The sequence below is a fragment of the Lissotriton helveticus genome, chromosome 7, assembly GCF_964261635.1.
Source record: "Lissotriton helveticus chromosome 7, aLisHel1.1, whole genome shotgun sequence".
NCBI lineage: Eukaryota > Metazoa > Chordata > Amphibia > Caudata > Salamandridae > Lissotriton > Lissotriton helveticus.
The window spans coordinates 1,227,814,752-1,227,834,260 of NC_136068.1; the positions used below are offsets into that span (position 1 = coordinate 1,227,814,752).

The 19,509-nt window shown below is 43.1% G+C and overlaps 1 protein-coding gene across 2 annotated transcripts in view; it reads right to left on the minus strand.

Annotated features, from left to right (window-relative positions):
• HLF (HLF transcription factor, PAR bZIP family member) overlaps nucleotides 1-19,509 on the minus strand; it is a 339,038-nt gene that overhangs the window by 86,969 nt on the left and 232,560 nt on the right. For both annotated transcript variants that reach the window (XM_078654415.1, XM_078654414.1), the window contains exon 3: nucleotides 6,244-6,464. In XM_078654415.1, coding sequence (XP_078510541.1) covers nucleotides 6,244-6,464 — 221 coding nt within the window. The remainder of the gene's footprint in view (nucleotides 1-6,243; nucleotides 6,465-19,509) is intronic.

Below are 19,509 nucleotides of genomic sequence, written 5' to 3' on the forward strand. Positions count from 1 at the left end.
GGTCAGAGATCCAGGATTGAACGGAAAGAGGGTTATTTTTAGGGGAGAAGAGAATGATTTTGTTTTTGTTAGGGTTAAGTTTTAGATGATTGGAATGGAACCAGGTTTGAATCTTGGTGTGGGTGTTGTTCAGGTGTAGGATGTCAGCGTGATTTTTAATCTTGTAATAGATTTGGGTGTCGTCGGCGTAGAGGTGGTAGTTGATGCCTGCTTGTTTAAGAATGACAGTGAGGGGTTCCATAAAGAGGTTAAAGAGGGAGGGAGAGAGAATAGATCCTTGGGGGACTCCAAGGAGACAGGAGTGGGGTTAGAAAGACAGTTTTGAATTTTGATTTGCTGAGTTCGATGTTGTAGGTAGGAGACGCAGCATTTGTAGGCAGTGCCATTAAGGCCGAAGCGGGTCCTAAGCACTTTAAGTAGGGCTGAATGGTTGACTGTATCGAACGCAGCAGAGAGATCAAGAAGGATAAGAAGACAGGTCTCGCCATTATCAAGTGAGTGGTTGATGTCATCAATGACATTGAGCATTGTTGTTTCGGTGCTGCAGCCTTTCCTGAAGCCTGATTGAAAGGGGTCGAGCAGGTTGAAATTTTCGATGTGTTTATCTATTTGTAGTAAGACACATTTTTCCAGGACCTTTGAGAAAAGGGGGAGGATTGTTATGGGGCGGAGATTGTTTAGGTTGTTGGGGTCAACTTTAGGGTTCTTGATTATGGGAGAGATTTGTCCAAGTTGAAGGGAGGTGGGGACACAGCCAGTGGAGAGAGAGGTGTTGATGATTGTGGTCCAGTATGGGGCGTTGATATGCTTAAGGGCAGGGACAAGGTTAGATGGTAAGGGGTCTTTTGTGTGGGAGGACGGTTTAAGAATACCAATTATTTTAAGGGCTTCTAGCTCAGTCACGGGGATGGAGTTGAGCAAGGAGGCATTGTTCTTTAATTGTGAGTTAGGGGAGTTGGATTCCGGAGATGTGGTGGGGGATAGGTGTGGGGAGTGGTTAGGGGGGCTGAGGGAGTAGTCAGGTGAGGAGAGTCACTGGGGGGGTGGTAAAATAGTGGGCGAGAGAGAGAAGGGGTCAGCTGGTCGAGGGGATGTGGAGAAGGCATTAGAGGTGAGGACAGGATTGCATTGGGAGTTAGAGGGGAGCTTTGTGGGAAGGAAGGATTGATCCATTTTGGCTATCTTTTCTGAGAAGAAGTGTGAAATTTCTTCACATCTGGCTGAGGAGGGGATCAGAATTGGAGGTGCGGGGGAAGTTTGGTTTCAAATGATTTTGAAGAGTTCCCTCGGTCTGTTCTTGGCACGATCAAGTTGAGTGCGGAAAAAGGATGCCTTTTCCTTGAAGATGTATTTTTGTACTTGGATCTAGCATGTCTGAGGAGTGCAAGATGGGAGGGAGATGGATGGTGTCTCCAGGTTCTTTCAGACAATCTGAGTGACCGTCTCTTGTCATTTAACTCGGTATTAAAGCAAGAGTTGGAGGGGGTGTTTCTTTGGTATTTGAATTTAGGCAGTGCCAATTGGTCAAGGATACCGGTAACAGTATTGTTAAAGTGCTCAGTGAGCTTATTGGCATTTTGTGAGGGAGGAGTGAGAAGAAGTTGAGCTTGGAGTTTAGACTCACGAACACACGGGGGATACGTTTCAGATTTCTGGTCAATTTCTTAGGTCTGTTAATTTTGGTGGTGGGGAGATTCGCAGTGGTAGCAATGGTGAACAGTATAAGGGGATGGTCAGATCAGTCAATGGGGACGATGTTGGTCACGGAGGCCAGATCTTCGTTAGAGAGAATGGCATCATGAATGGCTCCTTTAGTGTGTGTCGGGGACAGGCATAGTTGTTTGAGTTCATTGATTTCAAGTAGATTAGTGAGGAGGGGGATGGTGGGGTCATCGGTATCGTTACAATGGAGGTTCAGATCCCCAGAAAGATATTTTTTGAGTTGGATAGTGAGGATTCTGTCAGGTCTAGCTTTTCTTAGAATAGAATATCTCGGGGGAGAGAGTAGATCAAGTATGCTCATTGAGTGGTCATTGAGCCAGGTTTCTGTGAGGAATGCAATGTCAATTGATTCACTCAGGATAGTTTCTGAAATTTCCGTGGCATGTTGGACTGCGAAACGACAGTTGACAAGCATACATGTAAGTGATGTGCGGTTTTATATGGTGTGTGTGCAAGAGTGGATTGATGTGAGTTGGGGCGGTGGTCTGGGGGAAATGGGGAAGAAGGGTGTTCTATTTGTCCCAAGGATAACAGGGATGTGGGAGAAGGGGGGTGGAGGATTTGTGGTTGGTACACTTGGAAGGTAAGAGTTACATAAGTCGGATGGGGAGAGATGGTTCGAGGTGCGGTGAGGTTTATGTAGACAGCAGCGGAGAGGAGTTGATCTCCAATGAATTTGTTTGGTGTTAGGGATCTATTTTGGGGGTGGAGGGGGATTTTATGGTGAGGGAGGGCTCTGGCACTGAGATAGATAAAATCTTCCCTGAATTAAGAAAGTTTGGTAATTAACTTAGATAGATCAAGTTCAATATTGTGTAGTCTCTGTACAATTATGGTGAGGGGAGGTACCGTGGGTGCATGGGTTGGGTTAGTTGCGGAGGGTATACTGGTGAGTGTGGTGGGAGATAGGGTAGCGGGTGTTGAGTGAGGAGGGACAGGGCTGTTAGGTGTGAGGGGTTTGTTAATCAAGTTGGATAGGTCAAGTTCAAAGTTGTGTACTGAGCATCCACAGGCAGCCTTTATGCACGCTTCACATGATCAGCGGTCACTGCATTAAATCAAACTGAGACCTGAAAAGCTAATAAAAATAAGCGTGTAGAGACGGAAGTAATCAATATGCTGCTAGATTTATGTGGCGAATAGTAGTCACACCTAAAAGCTGAGTGAGTACCCTCCGAGTACTAGTCTTCTGACCCTTGCGCAAATACCGCTTGAGACTGATAACCACCTTCAGTTTCCTGTGTGAGACTCTCATGTAGGTCCGTAGTTACCAATAATGTGGCAGGTGCAGTGGCACCAGATCCAAGAAGTGGTAAGGGCCCACGGCATCCTAATTATGACTGTCTTTTAACACCGAAATGAGGGGCATGGGACCCATTTGCTGTGCTTGCGTAAAGGGTTGCACCACCCTTGCTACGCCACTACTGTCATGCTAGGCAACTTAGTAAAACGGACAAAAATAATTAAAATAGTCAAGAAAAAACATGTGTGTCCTTTGACACTCTACTTACCACACAACTCTCCTCTCTGTGCCTTTCCTCTTACCTCTACCTCCTCCATCTGTTCAGGAATTAACTGCAACTCAACCATACAGCATAATGACAAATAACCAGAAGCTAAATATTTATAAAGAAAGACCCACATTTTTTCGCCTCAGATATTCATAGCAGCAACTCAAAATGAATTAAATTGAACATCAGATCTCTTTCAAAGTTCTTCAACAATCACAAAGAGGTTCGGTCTATTTTTTGCAGCAAAATTAGTTCACACTTTTTGAAAGAATGGTTTGGGGGTCTACTGCTACCCAGTATGGCTGGCCACTTTGTTTGCTACTCTGGTCTTTCCTTTTACGTCCTATTGCATTCTGGAATCTGTAGTCTTGGTTAACGTACACTGTTAAAAAAAAAACGAGTGCACCTCAATCTGATTTATGAAAGGTGAGCTCAGGACTGGGGATATGGTGTCCTGCAACATGAATTCTAAATTGAACCTTAACTATGCCTCAGCAAGACATTGCAACGACGGCATTGCTAACACAGAATATCAGTGAATGGCCATCTTCACAATTTTGGTAGCATGAAATGGAAAATCTCTCTTCTTTTATATCAAATTTACTGCTGAAAAGTGCTTTAACAAATATTGTAACACCTCCGTTGCATTCATTTCGCAAGAGATCTGGCTGTAAATGACTACCAACTGAAGCAGTTTTAGACAAAGACATTCAATTGATCATACTTATTCCTTACTCTAGCCTGAATAATTTGTTTTGTGTGGGTTGTTCCAATTACTTGTTCGGATGTGCATATGTCAGTGCGCACACTGCTGCTGTCCTTAATGTAATGGTTTTAAGGGAGGGACAAAATGCATTCAATGCCAGTCCCTTGTGAGGAAACTTGCAGGATGGCCCTTTTCACCAAATGAAAAAAACAAAACTTAAAAATAGGCTGTGCTAGCGCCTGTTTGATAAGCATCTCTTCCATCTGATAAAGTCCCACGTGAGAGCTATTTTAGCGATAATTCTTAACTATTACATTAAAAAAAGGCGGGTTCATTTCTCAAATTCATCTCATGACTTGGACTTCAATGCCTTGTTTTACTCACTATAGAGCAAGGCTCTAAGTGGGACATCACCCTCCGGCAGTAATTAAAAATATACATTGAAATGGCTCCCTATTCTGCCCTATTTTCATGTCCTTAACTTTACAACCAAAGTAGATCAATACGTTAAAAGTAAACGATTTCAGTACCAATGTAGATATCACATGTTTTACTTATTCTTGAATTCCCAAACACTGTTACTTGTTTCCATAATGTTGTGCTCCTGTATTTTTTTCGTGTAGAATGTTACTCTTGTAAAGTGCTGACTTTGAACTGAGTCTCCTCCAAGTGTTTATAAGGGGCCAGGATTGAGAGCTCTGCAGCTCGAGGCTGAAGGCAATGCAAGGTTCTCAAAGTGCCTGTTAGCGGCTCAAAAAAGTGGTCAAAATATACAGTGACTCAATCCTTGGCCACTCTCCGGAGATCACACAGCAATGGCCTCGTATTCCAGTTGCAGTTGTGATTCAGTGCAAAAATGTGTGAAGGAGGTACACAGCAGGTGCAGCTGGCACAGGTAAGAGTGGTAGGGCAAGGACTGTGGGGAGGGGGAAGTTAGGTCGACAGACAGAGGGAAAGGTAAAATTCAATAAAAAAATAAATAAGACCACTTACATTGCGCTCCCCGCATCTAGGCAAAGCAGCGAGCACAAGGTCAGAGGTTTTATGTATTCATTTCTTTCATTTGACCTAACCCGTTGTCTGTCGACCTGCCCCCACCCTACCCAGCCCCACCATCCCTCGCCCCACCGCTCTTCCCTGTGCCGCCTGCGCCTGTTACACAGTTGTTAAAAAATGGACACGGTCAAAGTAAAAGAGAATGCAGGTCTTAAAGGTGAGTGCATGCACATTGTTTTCAGGGGTTAAAGGTGAGTACGTGTGCATTGTTTTTAGGGGTAGTGGACAGTAAAGGCTCCTGCAGGGAGTGCTGCAGGATGGTGAGGCGGGGCAGGGAAGGGGCAGGGTGGGGGTAGTAAACTCCGGCAAAAGGCCAATTGGAGTTAGGTAAATAAATAAATAAAGAAAATGAATTAAATTGCGCGCTCTGCAACGCATTTGGAGTTGCAGCATGCGCAATTTAATATTTTTTATTTCTTTATTTCTTTACATAGCTCCGATCGGCCGTATGCCGGAGTTTACTACCCCCCCCGTTCCCCTACCCAGCACTTCCTCCAGCAGCCGCTACAGGGGGTGGAGTGAAGGAGATTTGAGGAGGTGCATTCAGGAGAAAGTGAAAAAATAGTGAAGAGGAAAGAGATGAGGTGTAAGATATATAGATGGAGAAGATGTGGAGACAATCACTGGTGATCGAAACACTTATAAGAACACTACCCTTTCCACAGGCCTAAGTAATTTTCAATTCACACTCTCACAATTTTAGAATTGATACATTTTCAATATTAACTATTTACAAAAAAACATTGTTGTTACTCATTTACCTTCAACAGCTAATCACTGACAAATTCAATAGTCCCGGCTAGTTTTAGGGGTATGCCAGTTGTTGTAATATATATCTGGATGCAATAACACAAACTCAGAGAGGCACCAAAATACCGGTCAGGAGAAACACTATGAGAATCACAGAAATGTACTTTAGGTACTTAACCCCTTCCATGTGTCGGACGTCACGGCGGGCATGTGCGAACCCCTCCCACTCATTCCGCCAGCACCGTGGCGGAATTGGCGCCGCGGTCAAGCGGTTGAGCCACAATCCTAATTACACAGGCCACACAGCTTTTAGAGAACCCCTCCCTACCCCACTTTTTTATCTCACTTAAACCCCTCCCATAACGTAAAACTTAATGTGTCACACCTAAGGCAATGAAATGTCACCCATATGCACACTGACATCATGAAAAAGTCACACATAAGCAAATGAATAATTGGCAGTTAGTCATAACATCTTAGGTACCAGTTCCAATTTACCTTCAAATCATCTGGAATTAATATTTTGCGTGCTTTTTTAATCATTGGTTGAGGCTTCAGCTCCTCTTCTGAAAACTTGCGTTTGCGTGGGTCAAACATCTCTTGCCCAGGAATGCTGGAAAGAGCCAAATCTGCTGGGTCTGGTTCATAACCCACTGGCACCTGGATGGTTTCTGGGTCAATGGGACTTGGCGTGTTGCGATTTGATGGCAAAATTTGACCTGGACAAAAGTGAAAACATGTTACAAATTCCAGCAAACACTGTAGATATTGTATCACTTGAACAGAAAATATTCTTTACAAGTGGAAATCTAATAATATCCAGTTTCAAAAACATAAAACACACATTTAGTTAAAATTCACCATGGGCGGTCGGGCAGGAAATATCAAGCCTACAAAAACAGATACTGGCTGCTGTTCCATTACAGTCATTGGAAATCCCCATCCTAAGATGGCTGACATTTCCTCACTGTAACACAAATCCGTAAATGACGGATCGCTGAACCTAACCTGGGGAGCGGGGGTTTCAGCAAAGGCACGAAAACACACCCCTGTACTGAGAAAAGAAGAATCCTTTTCTTGAGTCCTCTTACTCACCAAGGGTTTCCCCTACGTGACATGCTTCATCATTGGGGCCATCCCAAACAGCTACTGTTTGGGGCGTGCTGCGACTTGCGAAATTACGTAGGAGCATTTACATGTAAAAAATGTGTAGTGCAGTGTTGGGGGAGTGGTGTAAAGTGATGTTAAAAATACCTAACTAGTGAGCTAATGTTTTATTCTTGCTCCTGGTTGGTATGGATAAAAAGATCTTAATATTAGGAGAAAAAGTAATTGTTATGTGACTACTGTCCTAATATTTCGTCGACGTGTTTCGAGGTGTCCCCTAAACCTCTTCTTCAGGACCACATGAGAACCAGCCTCATGCATACCACTCAGTGAAAAACCTATAATAAGGAAAAAAACTATAATAAGGAAAAATTTATAATATATATGCACACCTAATATGTAGGCATCAAGTAAAATACATACGGTTTCAAAATTAGACTTGTAGTATTTCTGCTCAGGCTTTAATAAGCGTCATGGTCTGCATGGGTGAAGGCTCTTGTAGTAACCTTGTCTCAGCACGCCTCCGTCAGTATGACCTACTCGTTAACCGGGCGGACCGCATCCTAAGATGGCTGACATTTCCTTACAACTGAGAGCTTTCATTGGCAAGGTAGAGAGCTATGCAACCTGTAATCAGCGGTTACAGATGCCCTCAACAGCCCTCCCACAGTGCCCAACCATTTTACAAAGCCAGATAATTGCAGAGCAGATGCCCTAGTTCATTTGATAAATTCTTCGAATAACATTTTCACCAAAGTAAAATGTCTATCAAGAAAATGTAGACATTTGCAAAAGCTGTCGGTAGATACGAACACGTGACTGGAAACCCAACAAGTCAAAGCCTGAAGTAGGCTCATGGCTGACTTACTCACAGCTCTGATCACTGTAATGCATGGGCCTCCTTTATGAGGTTATGTCGAAGGGCAGTGCAGCAGCTTCCCTACGGCAAAAGAAAAGGGCAGGAATAGGCCATATTTATAAGATACAGCGCATCCTTTCCTTTTCCCCTGCGCTGGCGCACAATGGGCGTACGTGCGCCAACGCAGGCACCTTTGCAGCATGGTGCAAGGGTGCCTGTGTAGCGGGGATGATTATTTTTGTACAGGAAATAAAACCTTTCTGTTCAAAAATAATCACAAGAGGCTTTTTCCCCTCTCTATGTGTGCTGCACATATGGAAAAATGAAAACGAGGAGAAATAAAGATATTTCTCCTCGTTGTGCCTCCCTTACGCCTCCCCTGGTGATGCGTAAGCTTTTTCCTCTGCTTCAGATTTACGATTTCTCGTAAATCTGGGGCAGTGTCAAAAGCCCATGGATGAGGCTGGGAACGGCCCGAGCAACACCCATTGCATGCCCCTTTAAAGGGACTGATATTCATCAGGCAGCATTAAGCCCAAAAAAGTGGCTTAGTGCTGTCTGATAAATATCACGCACGCTTCTGCGCCACGGAACGTCACAAAAAGGGACGTTCCAGAGGATCAAGGAGACCCATAAATGAGTCCCCATGTTTTCTTTTGTATTGACATGAGCTCTGGAAGGCAGCTAAAGCTGCTGCCGTCAGGCATCATAATGACCTCCAGCACACCTTATACAATATTTAGGCGTTCTTGAAATAACTTTAAAATCGATGTCTCCACGGGAAGGAGGTAGCACACATGGAGAGAGTGAATCTGTTGCATTCAGGAGGAGATGTTGCCCAGTTGCGAGAGTTGCTGAATTTGGAGTCTGGGGGCCTAGGTTTGAATCCCGCCCTCAGTGCATGGCTCAACCTCATGTTATTGTGGGCCAAACACTTAGTTGCCCTGTACATAAAAATATGAAATGTATTCATTTAATCCCCACTTGAGAAACATGATAACATTGTCTACTACCACCCCATGTAATCTACAGCGGTTAATTGCTTCCTAGCTACGCTCGTGCTATATCAAGTTTAAGACTTATATAGAGAGTCCTGTACCTTTGTCCGGGATACTTTGCTTTGCTGCTGCTGGTTTTTGTACCCGTACCTGCCCGTCCCTGAGAACTATTGGAGGAACAGCTTGGGGAAGTGAAACGACAATCCCCAAGCTGCAACGCAAGGTGCCTAGGAGGCGCGTCATCACTAGCGCCGGAGGCGCTTCAAACACCAGGCAGGGCTCACGCAGCACGGTACATGCGCGGGCAAAGCTCGGGCCAAGGGAGGACCCATCTGCGACTGGCGGAGGCTGGGCTGGACCACCCTTCTTGGATGTTTGAAAGGACCCCAAGGAAGAGTCTGGTAAGATGTCTCCTATCTGTTGTGTCAAAATAGCACCTTCCATCAACTAGAAGACTACGGGTAAAAGTAAACAACCACAATCCTTGGCGGAGCCACAGCCACAACCTAATACCACTCCTATAACTATATATTGAAAATCTGCAGTGGGAATGATTGACAATGAAATTGTCCTTGTGAAGGAACAGCTGGCTGCAACTAAAAATGTGTTAGATGCTGCCCTAATGGCTCCAGAATCAGAAGGTAGTAAAGAGCCTTTGACGCATATGGCACTAGTAATTGAGAAGTCATCTGAACTAGCTACAGGACACCCTAGTAGTAATACATGCAAGAGTAAATTGCAGAACATTGGGGACAATACATGTATCTTAATATCATCATTAGAGATTTTAGAAAGTTCAGAGAATTCAACCTTAGTCTCCCCACTGGCAAAGAAAGTGAAACAGTTTCCAAGAGAAAAGAACTTTGCTGAAGATATTAAGGTGGCAGAGCCAAGATCAAAGCAGAAGACAAAAAATGGGGGTAAATCTTCTGGTTAAACAAAAGGAGAGATTTGCGTAATTGATAGCCAACGAGGGCCATATAATCTGGAGATACTATTTTAAAAAGTGTATTCAAAATTGGACTCCATTGAACGCTGTGTCATGTCTGAGATAAAACTCGTTCAAAAAGATGTAACCTTTTTAGCAGACCTGGTGTCAGGCATATTTGCATCTAAAAGCCAGAGTATATCGACTGTAGCCAAAGATATACCCAATATTTTAAAGGAGAATGGTGTTTGGAAATGCATATCTGAAAATAAACAGGAAAAGGTCGTTAACGAATCTTTGTTAAGGGGTAAAATGTCTGTCATACAAAATCGAGGGCCTGTTATTGAATAAACAGTACCACTAGAAGAAATAAATGAAATCAAAAATATAGAGAAATCAAATAGGACCATGAACGGAGGTATTAATACTGATGAATTCCTACATCTCCCACCCCAGCCAACACCGTACGTTATCATTCTTAAAGATGTACCCAGACTAGACAAGGATAGATTATACGAACCATATGGGAAATTAAAAAACCAAGTGATACATTGGTTAACTGTAAACACAAACATTGATATAAATGTATTACAACAAAATATTATAATGCTGAGGAGAGGGAGTTGGGTGGGTAATACCAGAAAACAGTGTGAGGGAGATTTTGTAGTGGTGAACTTCCGCAGTAGAGAGTTGGTTGAAGAGTTGATGGAGTTCTTTGCTAATAAAAACATGGAAACGATTATAGATAGGACAAATCACATAACTGTTGTCCCGTTGGGTTATTTTTATAGGCCAAATGATATGAATTCAAAGGCGACTGGGCCCATTTGACACAAACCAATCCTAAACATCCCTACATATAATAAGTATGAATTGCTTATATCGTGCAGTGAGATCGATTGACATAATGAGAATACAGAAATTATTTTTGGTAGAATACCAGAAGTCCTTGCCACAAGAAATGTGCAGGTTGATAATGAAAAGGTAAATAAACCAGATGTGTGCTTGAGTGAGTAAAATTTAACTAAGTCTCGATGTGATATAGTTGATCCCAATGAAGGAAGTACTTCAAATTGTCCCACAAACAAGATAGATAGTGCTTTATGACCCGAAAGATCAAGTGTGAATCTACAGGAGTATCGGACAGATGAAACAAATAACACTCTAGGGGTAGTAACTCACGATATGGAATGTGTGGATGCACACCGTACAATCATTCAAGCCAAGAGGTATACAAATATTATGTCATGGAACGTGGCAGGGATTAAGAATAAATTAAGCAATGACGAATGGCACAAAACGATAGAGATCTGTTCTATAATCATGATTCAGGAAACATGGAGTATAGGGCCCTTTTTTACAAATGGTTTTAAAGTAATCTGTACTAATGCGACTCCCTCTAGAATAGGGACAGCAAAAGGAGGCTTAGCAACACTAATAGCGGTTACTGCGCTCCTAGTAGTGAAAGATGTTAATACTTATTCTCAATATTATCAGCTGATACAACTATACTCTGAAGGGAAACAACATTTTGTTGTGATTAATTTTTATAACATCTTCGATAATACAAGAATGAGGGTAATTAAAGAATTAGAAGTCGATCTTGAGTTTTTCGTAAAAGAATTAGGGGGAGTATATTATAAAATGGGGGGATGATTTTAACTGTGAAATTTGTGACTGTATAGTGGGAGAACAATGCAGCCTTATTGATAGTTTTGGGGATCGAATCCCACACTTTGCACATGACCTGTACGGGGAAGCAATAAATAATATAATTTTTAAATTTAACTTGGTAACGTTGGAACCAGAAAACTCAGAGGGTGATACCGCAATATCTACCTATGTAGGGGAGAGGGATGTATGACATTACAACGCATGCTTTTACATCGCATGCCTTTAGAACGCAAGTATTACAACGCAGTCCAATCACAACGCATACTGCTTTGGGGTGCTGGATAGTGAATAGTTTAATTTACTATTCCAACTCCAGTCCCCTTGGACACTAGGGAAGGCTATTGATTAGTAAATTAACCTATTCCCTATCCTAGAGCGCCCCCCAGAGCAATGCGTTGTAATAGTTTGCGATGTAATGGTTGCGTTGTAAAGGCTCTGCGATGTAAAAGTTGCGTTGTAAAGGTTGTTTACCAGGGGAGAGAGGCGGATGAAATATCGACCAATTTATCATATGATTAAAGTGCTATGATCTAGTGAAAAAAATAATAATTAGTGAAAACGTACTTAGTGATCATCACCCTCTAATATTAGTATCTGATATTGGTCTTGTTTGTCAACAAAGGGGGTAAGTCTACATACACTAATGTTAAACTCCAAGGTAATAATGGTATTTCTATTAAATGGTCAGGAGTAGATCCAACTTCTGTTTTGGAAAACTTAAGACAAAAACACCAAAAGGATATTGATACCTGTATGAGTATCTCCTCCCCGGATTTGTTAATTATAAATGCTTTTTATAATATTACTACCAAAATGGCGAGTAATTTAATCCTTAAAAACAAGAAAAGAACACACCATAATAACCCTAGATGGTTAATAGGGAATGTTCTAGGTTGAATAGGTATTTAAAAATAGCTCTTAGATCAAAACCAAGAGATGGTGCAAAAATTAGTATTCAGAGGAAAAAATATAAACTAATATTAAAACAGAGGAAAAGTGAAATCCAAGAGGAGGCATGGGCAAGTTTGACCCAGGCGGCAGAAACTAGAAATACAACATTATTTTGGCAAACTATTGACCACCCTTTTTTTAAGGATAATCAAATTTCGAAAACTGAAATAACGGTACACCAAGAAGATTGGATAATACATTTCGGGTCTATTCTTATTCCAGATGCTGTCACAGTTACAAAAAAACAGAATAGCAATTTTATTTTTTGTTGACCCTGTAAGTTCGTCACCAATCATGATGGCAGAAATTAAAAATGCTCTGCTAAAGAGTGCAAGTGGGAAAGCCGCGGGCCCTGATGGGGTTCCCATTGATGTTTTTAAAAGTGATATGGACTTTTGGATTCCTATTTTCATAAATGTTTTTAATGCTGCTATAGGGGCGAGTCCTACCTGCATCTTGGTCACAAAGTATTATCGTACCCATGTTTAAGAAGGGAGATAGAGGGAAAGCAAACTGTTATCTTCTGGACTCAACCTCCAAGCTAATGGGGAGAATTATCTTGGGAAGGCTAGAAGACTGGGCTAATGAGAATAACATTCTCTCGGAAGCCCAGTTTGCGCTCGGATGAGTTATTGGAACTTTAGAACAATGTCTAAATTTGGAATACCTAATAGGAAAATATACGTTGGCCAAGGAGGGGGTTTTGCATCTTTGTTTTGTAGACCTTACAAGTGCGTTTGACCTCCTCAATCATGCTAAATTTTGGCAAACACTAAAAGAGTTAGGAGTACCAAACAATATTATTATATATTTTACCCAAATCTATTCATTTTCAACCTCAAGAGTACGATTTGGAACGAAGGGTGAGTGTACACAAGATTTTAAGGTAGCAAGAGGAATACATCAAAGCTGTGTACTGGCCCCATTATTGTTCTCCCTCTATATTAATAATGTGGATTCCTCCCTGCAAAAGCAAAATACAGATAGTTCAAAAGTAGGCAGACGTAGAAGTCCGGTATTACTTTATGCTGACTACGCTCTCCTTTTATCGAGGACAGCGAACGGACTACCATGCTTAATTGAGAGATTTGCACAGTACATGTCAGAGAAGGATTTACAGCTGAATCTCAAGAAGACTTTTGTTATGACATGTGCTAAAACCAAACTGAAGCCTAGACAACACAAAGTGGGAGGTGTGGCTATAGGTAGAGTGTCATCCTTTGCTTACTTGGGTCTGCTTTTTAATAAAAATGGGAATTGGAAATCTCATATTGATTGAAGTAAACTGAAATTGTTAAGAACTATTGAGGGAATCTTTAGATTTTCAGCCAAATTAGAAAATAAGCCCGTGAGGGAGGTACTCACCCTGTACAGAACTATGTGTGTGACGGGTGCCTGTTATGGGGCAGCTCTATGGGGGAGAGTAAGTTCCCCAGCCCTTCAAATAGAAGAAAATAAATTCTTAAAAAGAGTATTGGCAGTACCTAATTCAATAGCAAAATATATTGTCCACGAAGAATTGGCAGTAACTTAAATAAACAATACTATAAGTATAGCGGGACTTACATTTTGGCGATGGTTGTGGACAAAGGAAGAGACCACATTTACTATAGATATAATTAAGGATTGCCTGACCCTTGATCATTGGAACAGAATTCCTTGGTTTGAATACATTCAAAGGCTATTATCAAGTTGTATGGTAGATTTCGATAAAGGGGATCTTTCAGCTATACAAGATATTGGCAAGAACGAGCTGAGGATGAGATACCTCACGGCCATGACTGTGTTAGAACTGACGAGGCTAGACAAAAACATAGCGTTATTGCTTATAGTCAAAATCCTTCTGTGCCAGGTATACAAAGATATCTTACATTGTTAGGCAATATCCAGCACAGATTTTATTAAACAAGATTTCGATTGGGTACTATACACTACATAACTGCGTTCCGTGACAAAGAAAAGGGATTTTATAACTTACCTAACTGTCCATGTAATGGAAAATCCCCTCAATCCACGTTACATTTAATGTTATTATGTACTCGCTATAGTGATAAGCGGAAATCTGTTTTAACCCCTTGGCCGCGGCGGTAATTCCGCCGCGGTGGTAATTCCGCCGCGGTGGTAATTCCGCCGCGGCGCTAGGGGGCAGGGGGGCCGCGCGCCGCCACCATGCTCGTGATGGAACCACTCCGTCACGAGCCGCGGTGGCGCTGTGCTTGGGACGGAATGGTTCAGTCACGGCCCCGCCCGCTCAATGCAACCCTCAGCGCAGGCGCGGAATCAGCGCCGCGAAGGCGCGGCGGCCGGGCCGTGACTGAACCATTCCGTCACCAGCACAGCCCCACCGTGGCTCGTGACGGAATAGTTACGTCAAGAGGACGCAAGGGGTTAAAACCACTTTTCCTGACTAATAGGTTGTATAATTATAAAAATGCTTCTAATTATTTCTGTAGCCTGTATAATATAAAGACTGTTTACTCTGTTGTTTGTTTCATGGTAATAGCCGTTAAGAAACGAAAGGAATTAGCTTACCTAGAAGTGTTGTTATATGAGAAACTAGACGAAAGCAATTAGTCACGTTAAAAATAAGAACAGAGATTGAATTTTCTGAACCACTTTGGTTACCATTGAAACGCGGTTTTGCACAGGCTGTTTTATTCTCCATATACTGTTTTATGATGAATTAGATATAAAGTATTTCAATGAATTGGTACTATTTAAACTTTTTTGGGTATTTTTTATGTTCTTCTAAAAAAAAAAAACAACAATGCATAATAATACGTTTTCTGTTTTTTTTAGGTTATGTTATTTATTGTTGCATTCTTATGGATTGTTTTTCGGTATAAAACGATCGTATGCTATTAGTCCCCCCTGACTCCCAAAAATATTTTGGTTGATGATCCCTTCAGAATTGTATAAGTATCGACTGTAAATTAATTGAAATTTTTATCTTGTATAATGTTTTTCTGATTTTAATAAGTATGCTTTTATGGTTGTATAATTTACACTGAATAAAGCGGTTTTGAATTGAATTGACATATATACATTGCTTAGATGTGAAGATGCAAGAATCTTGATTGGTGATGATGTCATGAACATTTTCATGTGAAGACACGTAATGGACTGAGTTGGTTGCTCCCGATTTCCTGTTTATTCATTTTTTCTTACAATGCAACATTAATGAGCCCAGTGTTCTGATGTGTAAAACTAGTCTGAGCTGCACTAAACTGTAAACATATTTACTTGTCTCATTACATTTCGTGAGTTTAGTAATGGACGTGCTGTCTTTTTGGGCTGGAATTGGTACAAGTGTGACCTGTACTGCCTCATCTGACAACTTGCAGTGAGGGTTGACACCTAGGAATGAAGAAAATCTGGAAACATTAACCAGTTCACAATGCGTTCACATGGCAGTTAAAAGGCAGTGCGTGATTGGTAAACAGATCACTGAATGCAAGGAGGAGTAACTGAGGGTATGGATTTATGGCGGAGGGAGTGAGTGCATGGACACTAGAACCCTTAGTTGTAAATCCCATTGCTTAGCTTTTCCAGTGCTCATTTAATTTGCCTCACAGGCAAATTAAATTGTGCGATTGCGATTGTGCAGGACAAACCACGATGCCTCCATATGGAAGCTGTAAGCTGTGGGTGACGTTAGAGCTAGTGAAAAGTAGAAACATGGTGTAATGTTATTGCATTTTCTAGTTGGAGGAGACAGATTGGATTTAATGGCAACTATTAACAGAAGCTCAGAAAATTCTTCTGAGCAATATGATTATTGAACAAATATTAAATAAGAGAGATTAAATGTCAGACCTCCAAATATTTCTTACCAAAAGAGATCTGAACGCGCCGTCTGGAAATACTTCTATCATAGTGAATAGTGCACATGGCATAATAGTACGACATTTTTTCCATGCTTTTTTAAATTACTTGTGAGTTATGTGGCACTAAATATCACACGTCTGCATTTTCTAAGAACCGTAAACTAGGGATGCTATCATTACTCAATTTATGGTACTCAATGTACTGACCTACATACAAAAGTAGGGCTGAGATTGCTTTGCCAGGATGTGCATTTCTGACCTTCAGCACACTGCCTTTTCTCAGTGATAAACTTTAATCTCTCTGAGCCATCTTCCCAGGAGTTGACATACTTTCAATTTCATTATTTGTAATGGATAATATGTGGGGCATTTGCATTTAGTGGCATATATTTCACGTTAACCAGCCTCAACAGCAAGGTCTCTGACTTGGAAGCACCATGGCGTCATAGGGGCCTACTACAACCTGACAGGACTGATATCATGACATCTATTCTGAATACTTCTTGGAACAGAAACTAATAACTATCAATAGTTTGGTATTTATTCATTACAATCTGTCTCCTTTGGTTACTTCAGAGTACTTGACAGGGGTGAAAGAATACACAAGTGTGGTAGGATGGGGACCAGACGGTCCAGACAGGTGATTAACTGTGTCTGAAATTCTTCCACCACGACCCCTGTTCTATATTGAGTACATTTACCATTTACCACCAGCGTATAAGAGCCACCAAGCAGACCTTCATCAAGAACAAAATCCTCACCAACGCAAGCAACTCAAAATAACTCTTCAACATCATACAGCATCAGTTCACCAAACCCCCCAGTGAAACCACGGATGTCACCCCATCGTGGGACGTCTGCAACAAGCTCAGCTCCTACTTCCACCTGAAAATAAGGCCCTCTACGACAACTTCAGCGAACAGACTCCGGACACCGCCACCCTCTCCACAACTGACAACCAGCCTACCATCACCACCTGGAAACCTACCACCTCTGAAGACAACACCACGACCATGAAGAACACCCACTCAGGAGCTCCCACGGAACCCTGCCTACCGCACATCTACCACAGAGTTGCCGCCGCCATAGCACCCGAATGAAGCCAGACCATAAACGCCTCACTCAAATCCGGCACCTTCCCCAACGACTGGAAGCGGGCAGAGGTCATGCCCCTCCTCAAGAAACCCTCAGCCGACCCGACGGACCTGAAAAACTACTGACCCATCTCCCTCCTCCTTCCCTTCGCAGTCAAAGTCACTAAAAGATGCTCAGCTCACCACCTTCATCGAAGAGAACACCATCCTTGACCCCTCCCAGTCCAGATTCAGGAGCAAGCACAGCACCGAGACCGCCCTCCTCGTCGCCACCAACGACATCTGCATGCTACTCCACCAGGGACACACAGTGGCTCTCATCCTATAAGACCTCTCTGCAGCCTTCAAAACCATCGCACACCGCACCCCGGTAGCCAGACTCCACGACACCAGCATAAGTGGAACCGCCCTTAACTGGATCCGATCCTTTCTCACCGGCAGAATCCAAAGGATCCGACACCCTCCCTTCCTATACGAACCTACAGAGATCAACTGCGGAGTACCCCAGGGATCCTCACTCAGCCCCACGCTCTTCAACATTTACATCGTCAGACAGCATGGGCTCAGCATAGTATCCTACGCTGATGACACTCGGCTCATCCTCTCTTTCACAAAGAACCCTGAAGCCACCAGACTCAGCTTCCAAGAAGGAAATAAAGACGTCGCAGCATGGATGAGCGACAGATGCCTAATGCTGAACTCGGAGAAGACAGAGGTCCTAGTCCTGGGACCCTCCCCCACTGCATGGGACAATTCATGGTGGCCCCCTGACCTTGGAAACCTACCCAGCCCGACAGACCACGCCCAGAACCTCTGCATCATTCTAGACTCCTCCGTCACCATGACCCGCCAGGTCAACGCCATCACCTCCGCCTGCTTCAACACCTTCCACAAACTTCACAAAACCTTCAAGTGGATCACCCCAGAATACAGAAAGACCGTCACCCACACACTCGTAACCAGCAGACTGGACCACGGTAACACCCTCTACGCTGGTGTCAACAAAACCCTGCTACACAAGCTCCAAACCATCCAGAACACCGCACCCAGGCCCGTCCTCGGAACCCCACGACTTGAACAGATGACTGAGCACCTATGAGATCTCCGCTGGCTCCCCATCGAAAGAAGGGTCACCTTCAAGCTACTTACCCATGCCTACAAATCCCTCCACAACATCGGACCCAAATACCTCAACAACATCCTTCCATGTACCCAGGAGGAACCTCTGCTCTGCTGACCTCGCCCTGTCAGGAACCCCACATATTGGTAGAACCAAAGCAGGTGGAAGAGACTTCGCCTACATAGAAGCAAAGACCTGGAACGAGCTCCCAGTCAACATCAGATGCTCTACCACCCGGCACACCTTCAGAAAGAACCTCAAGAACCAGGCTCTTCGACTGATCTGGAGCTGCACCCCTTCTCCCCAGCGCCTTGAGACCCTCACAGGTGAGTAGTGCACTTTACAAACCCCTGATTGATTGATTGATTTAAAGACAAGACTGAACCGTTCCATTTTCAAACATTTATTGACCTCATGGCATTGAGTTTGGATGTCAATGTCTGGTGGAAGGCCATTTCTAGATCTGTTAATGGCCACTGATCTGCCTCCATGTTCCACCCTCTCGCATGATCTTTGGTGGCTCCAATGTGCAGACGGTGAGTGAAGGGTCTGTTTAGGGTCTAATGAGGTTCCCGTTATGGCAGGTATGGAGCTTTTGTTTGCTTTTTGGATCAAACACAAGGCCATAAATGTGGTCCTGATGTAGACAGGGGGCCCGTGGCAGGTCTCAGGTAGTCACGCCTGCTAACGTTAAAGCAAAATCTGTGTGACTCGTGCTGAAGCCTCTGGGACCCATCAATGAGTTTCTTAAGGTGGCCAGAGTAGTTGATATTGTGGTTGCTGCAGGACGGGGGCTTCTGTCCCTTTGACTCTGTTGTACGCGGCGAGTAACGGGAGGACACATACGTTGCCTTGGGAGAGAAAGGCAGTTCAGCCACCAAGATGATATTCAGGTTCTTTACCGTTGATGAGGTGGGGGAGGGATGGAGGGCGGGTTCCAAAATTTGAGGGACAATTAAATAGTAGTGCAACAGCCTGGTGTCTCTTGGTACTAAGACCTGTGTCTTGGTGTCCTTCGTGCACAGGAAGAGCTCCCTCATCCAGTGCAACACGAGGTTCAGATATCATTCTGGTTGAAATCTCAGGCCATTTGCTCAAGTTACATGGATGTATGTGTCATCTGCATCCATGAGGAAGTTCAAGTGGTACTGACCAGAAACTGAGCCAGGAGCATGCTTAGTTGAACAGAGGCACAAGTGGGATAAT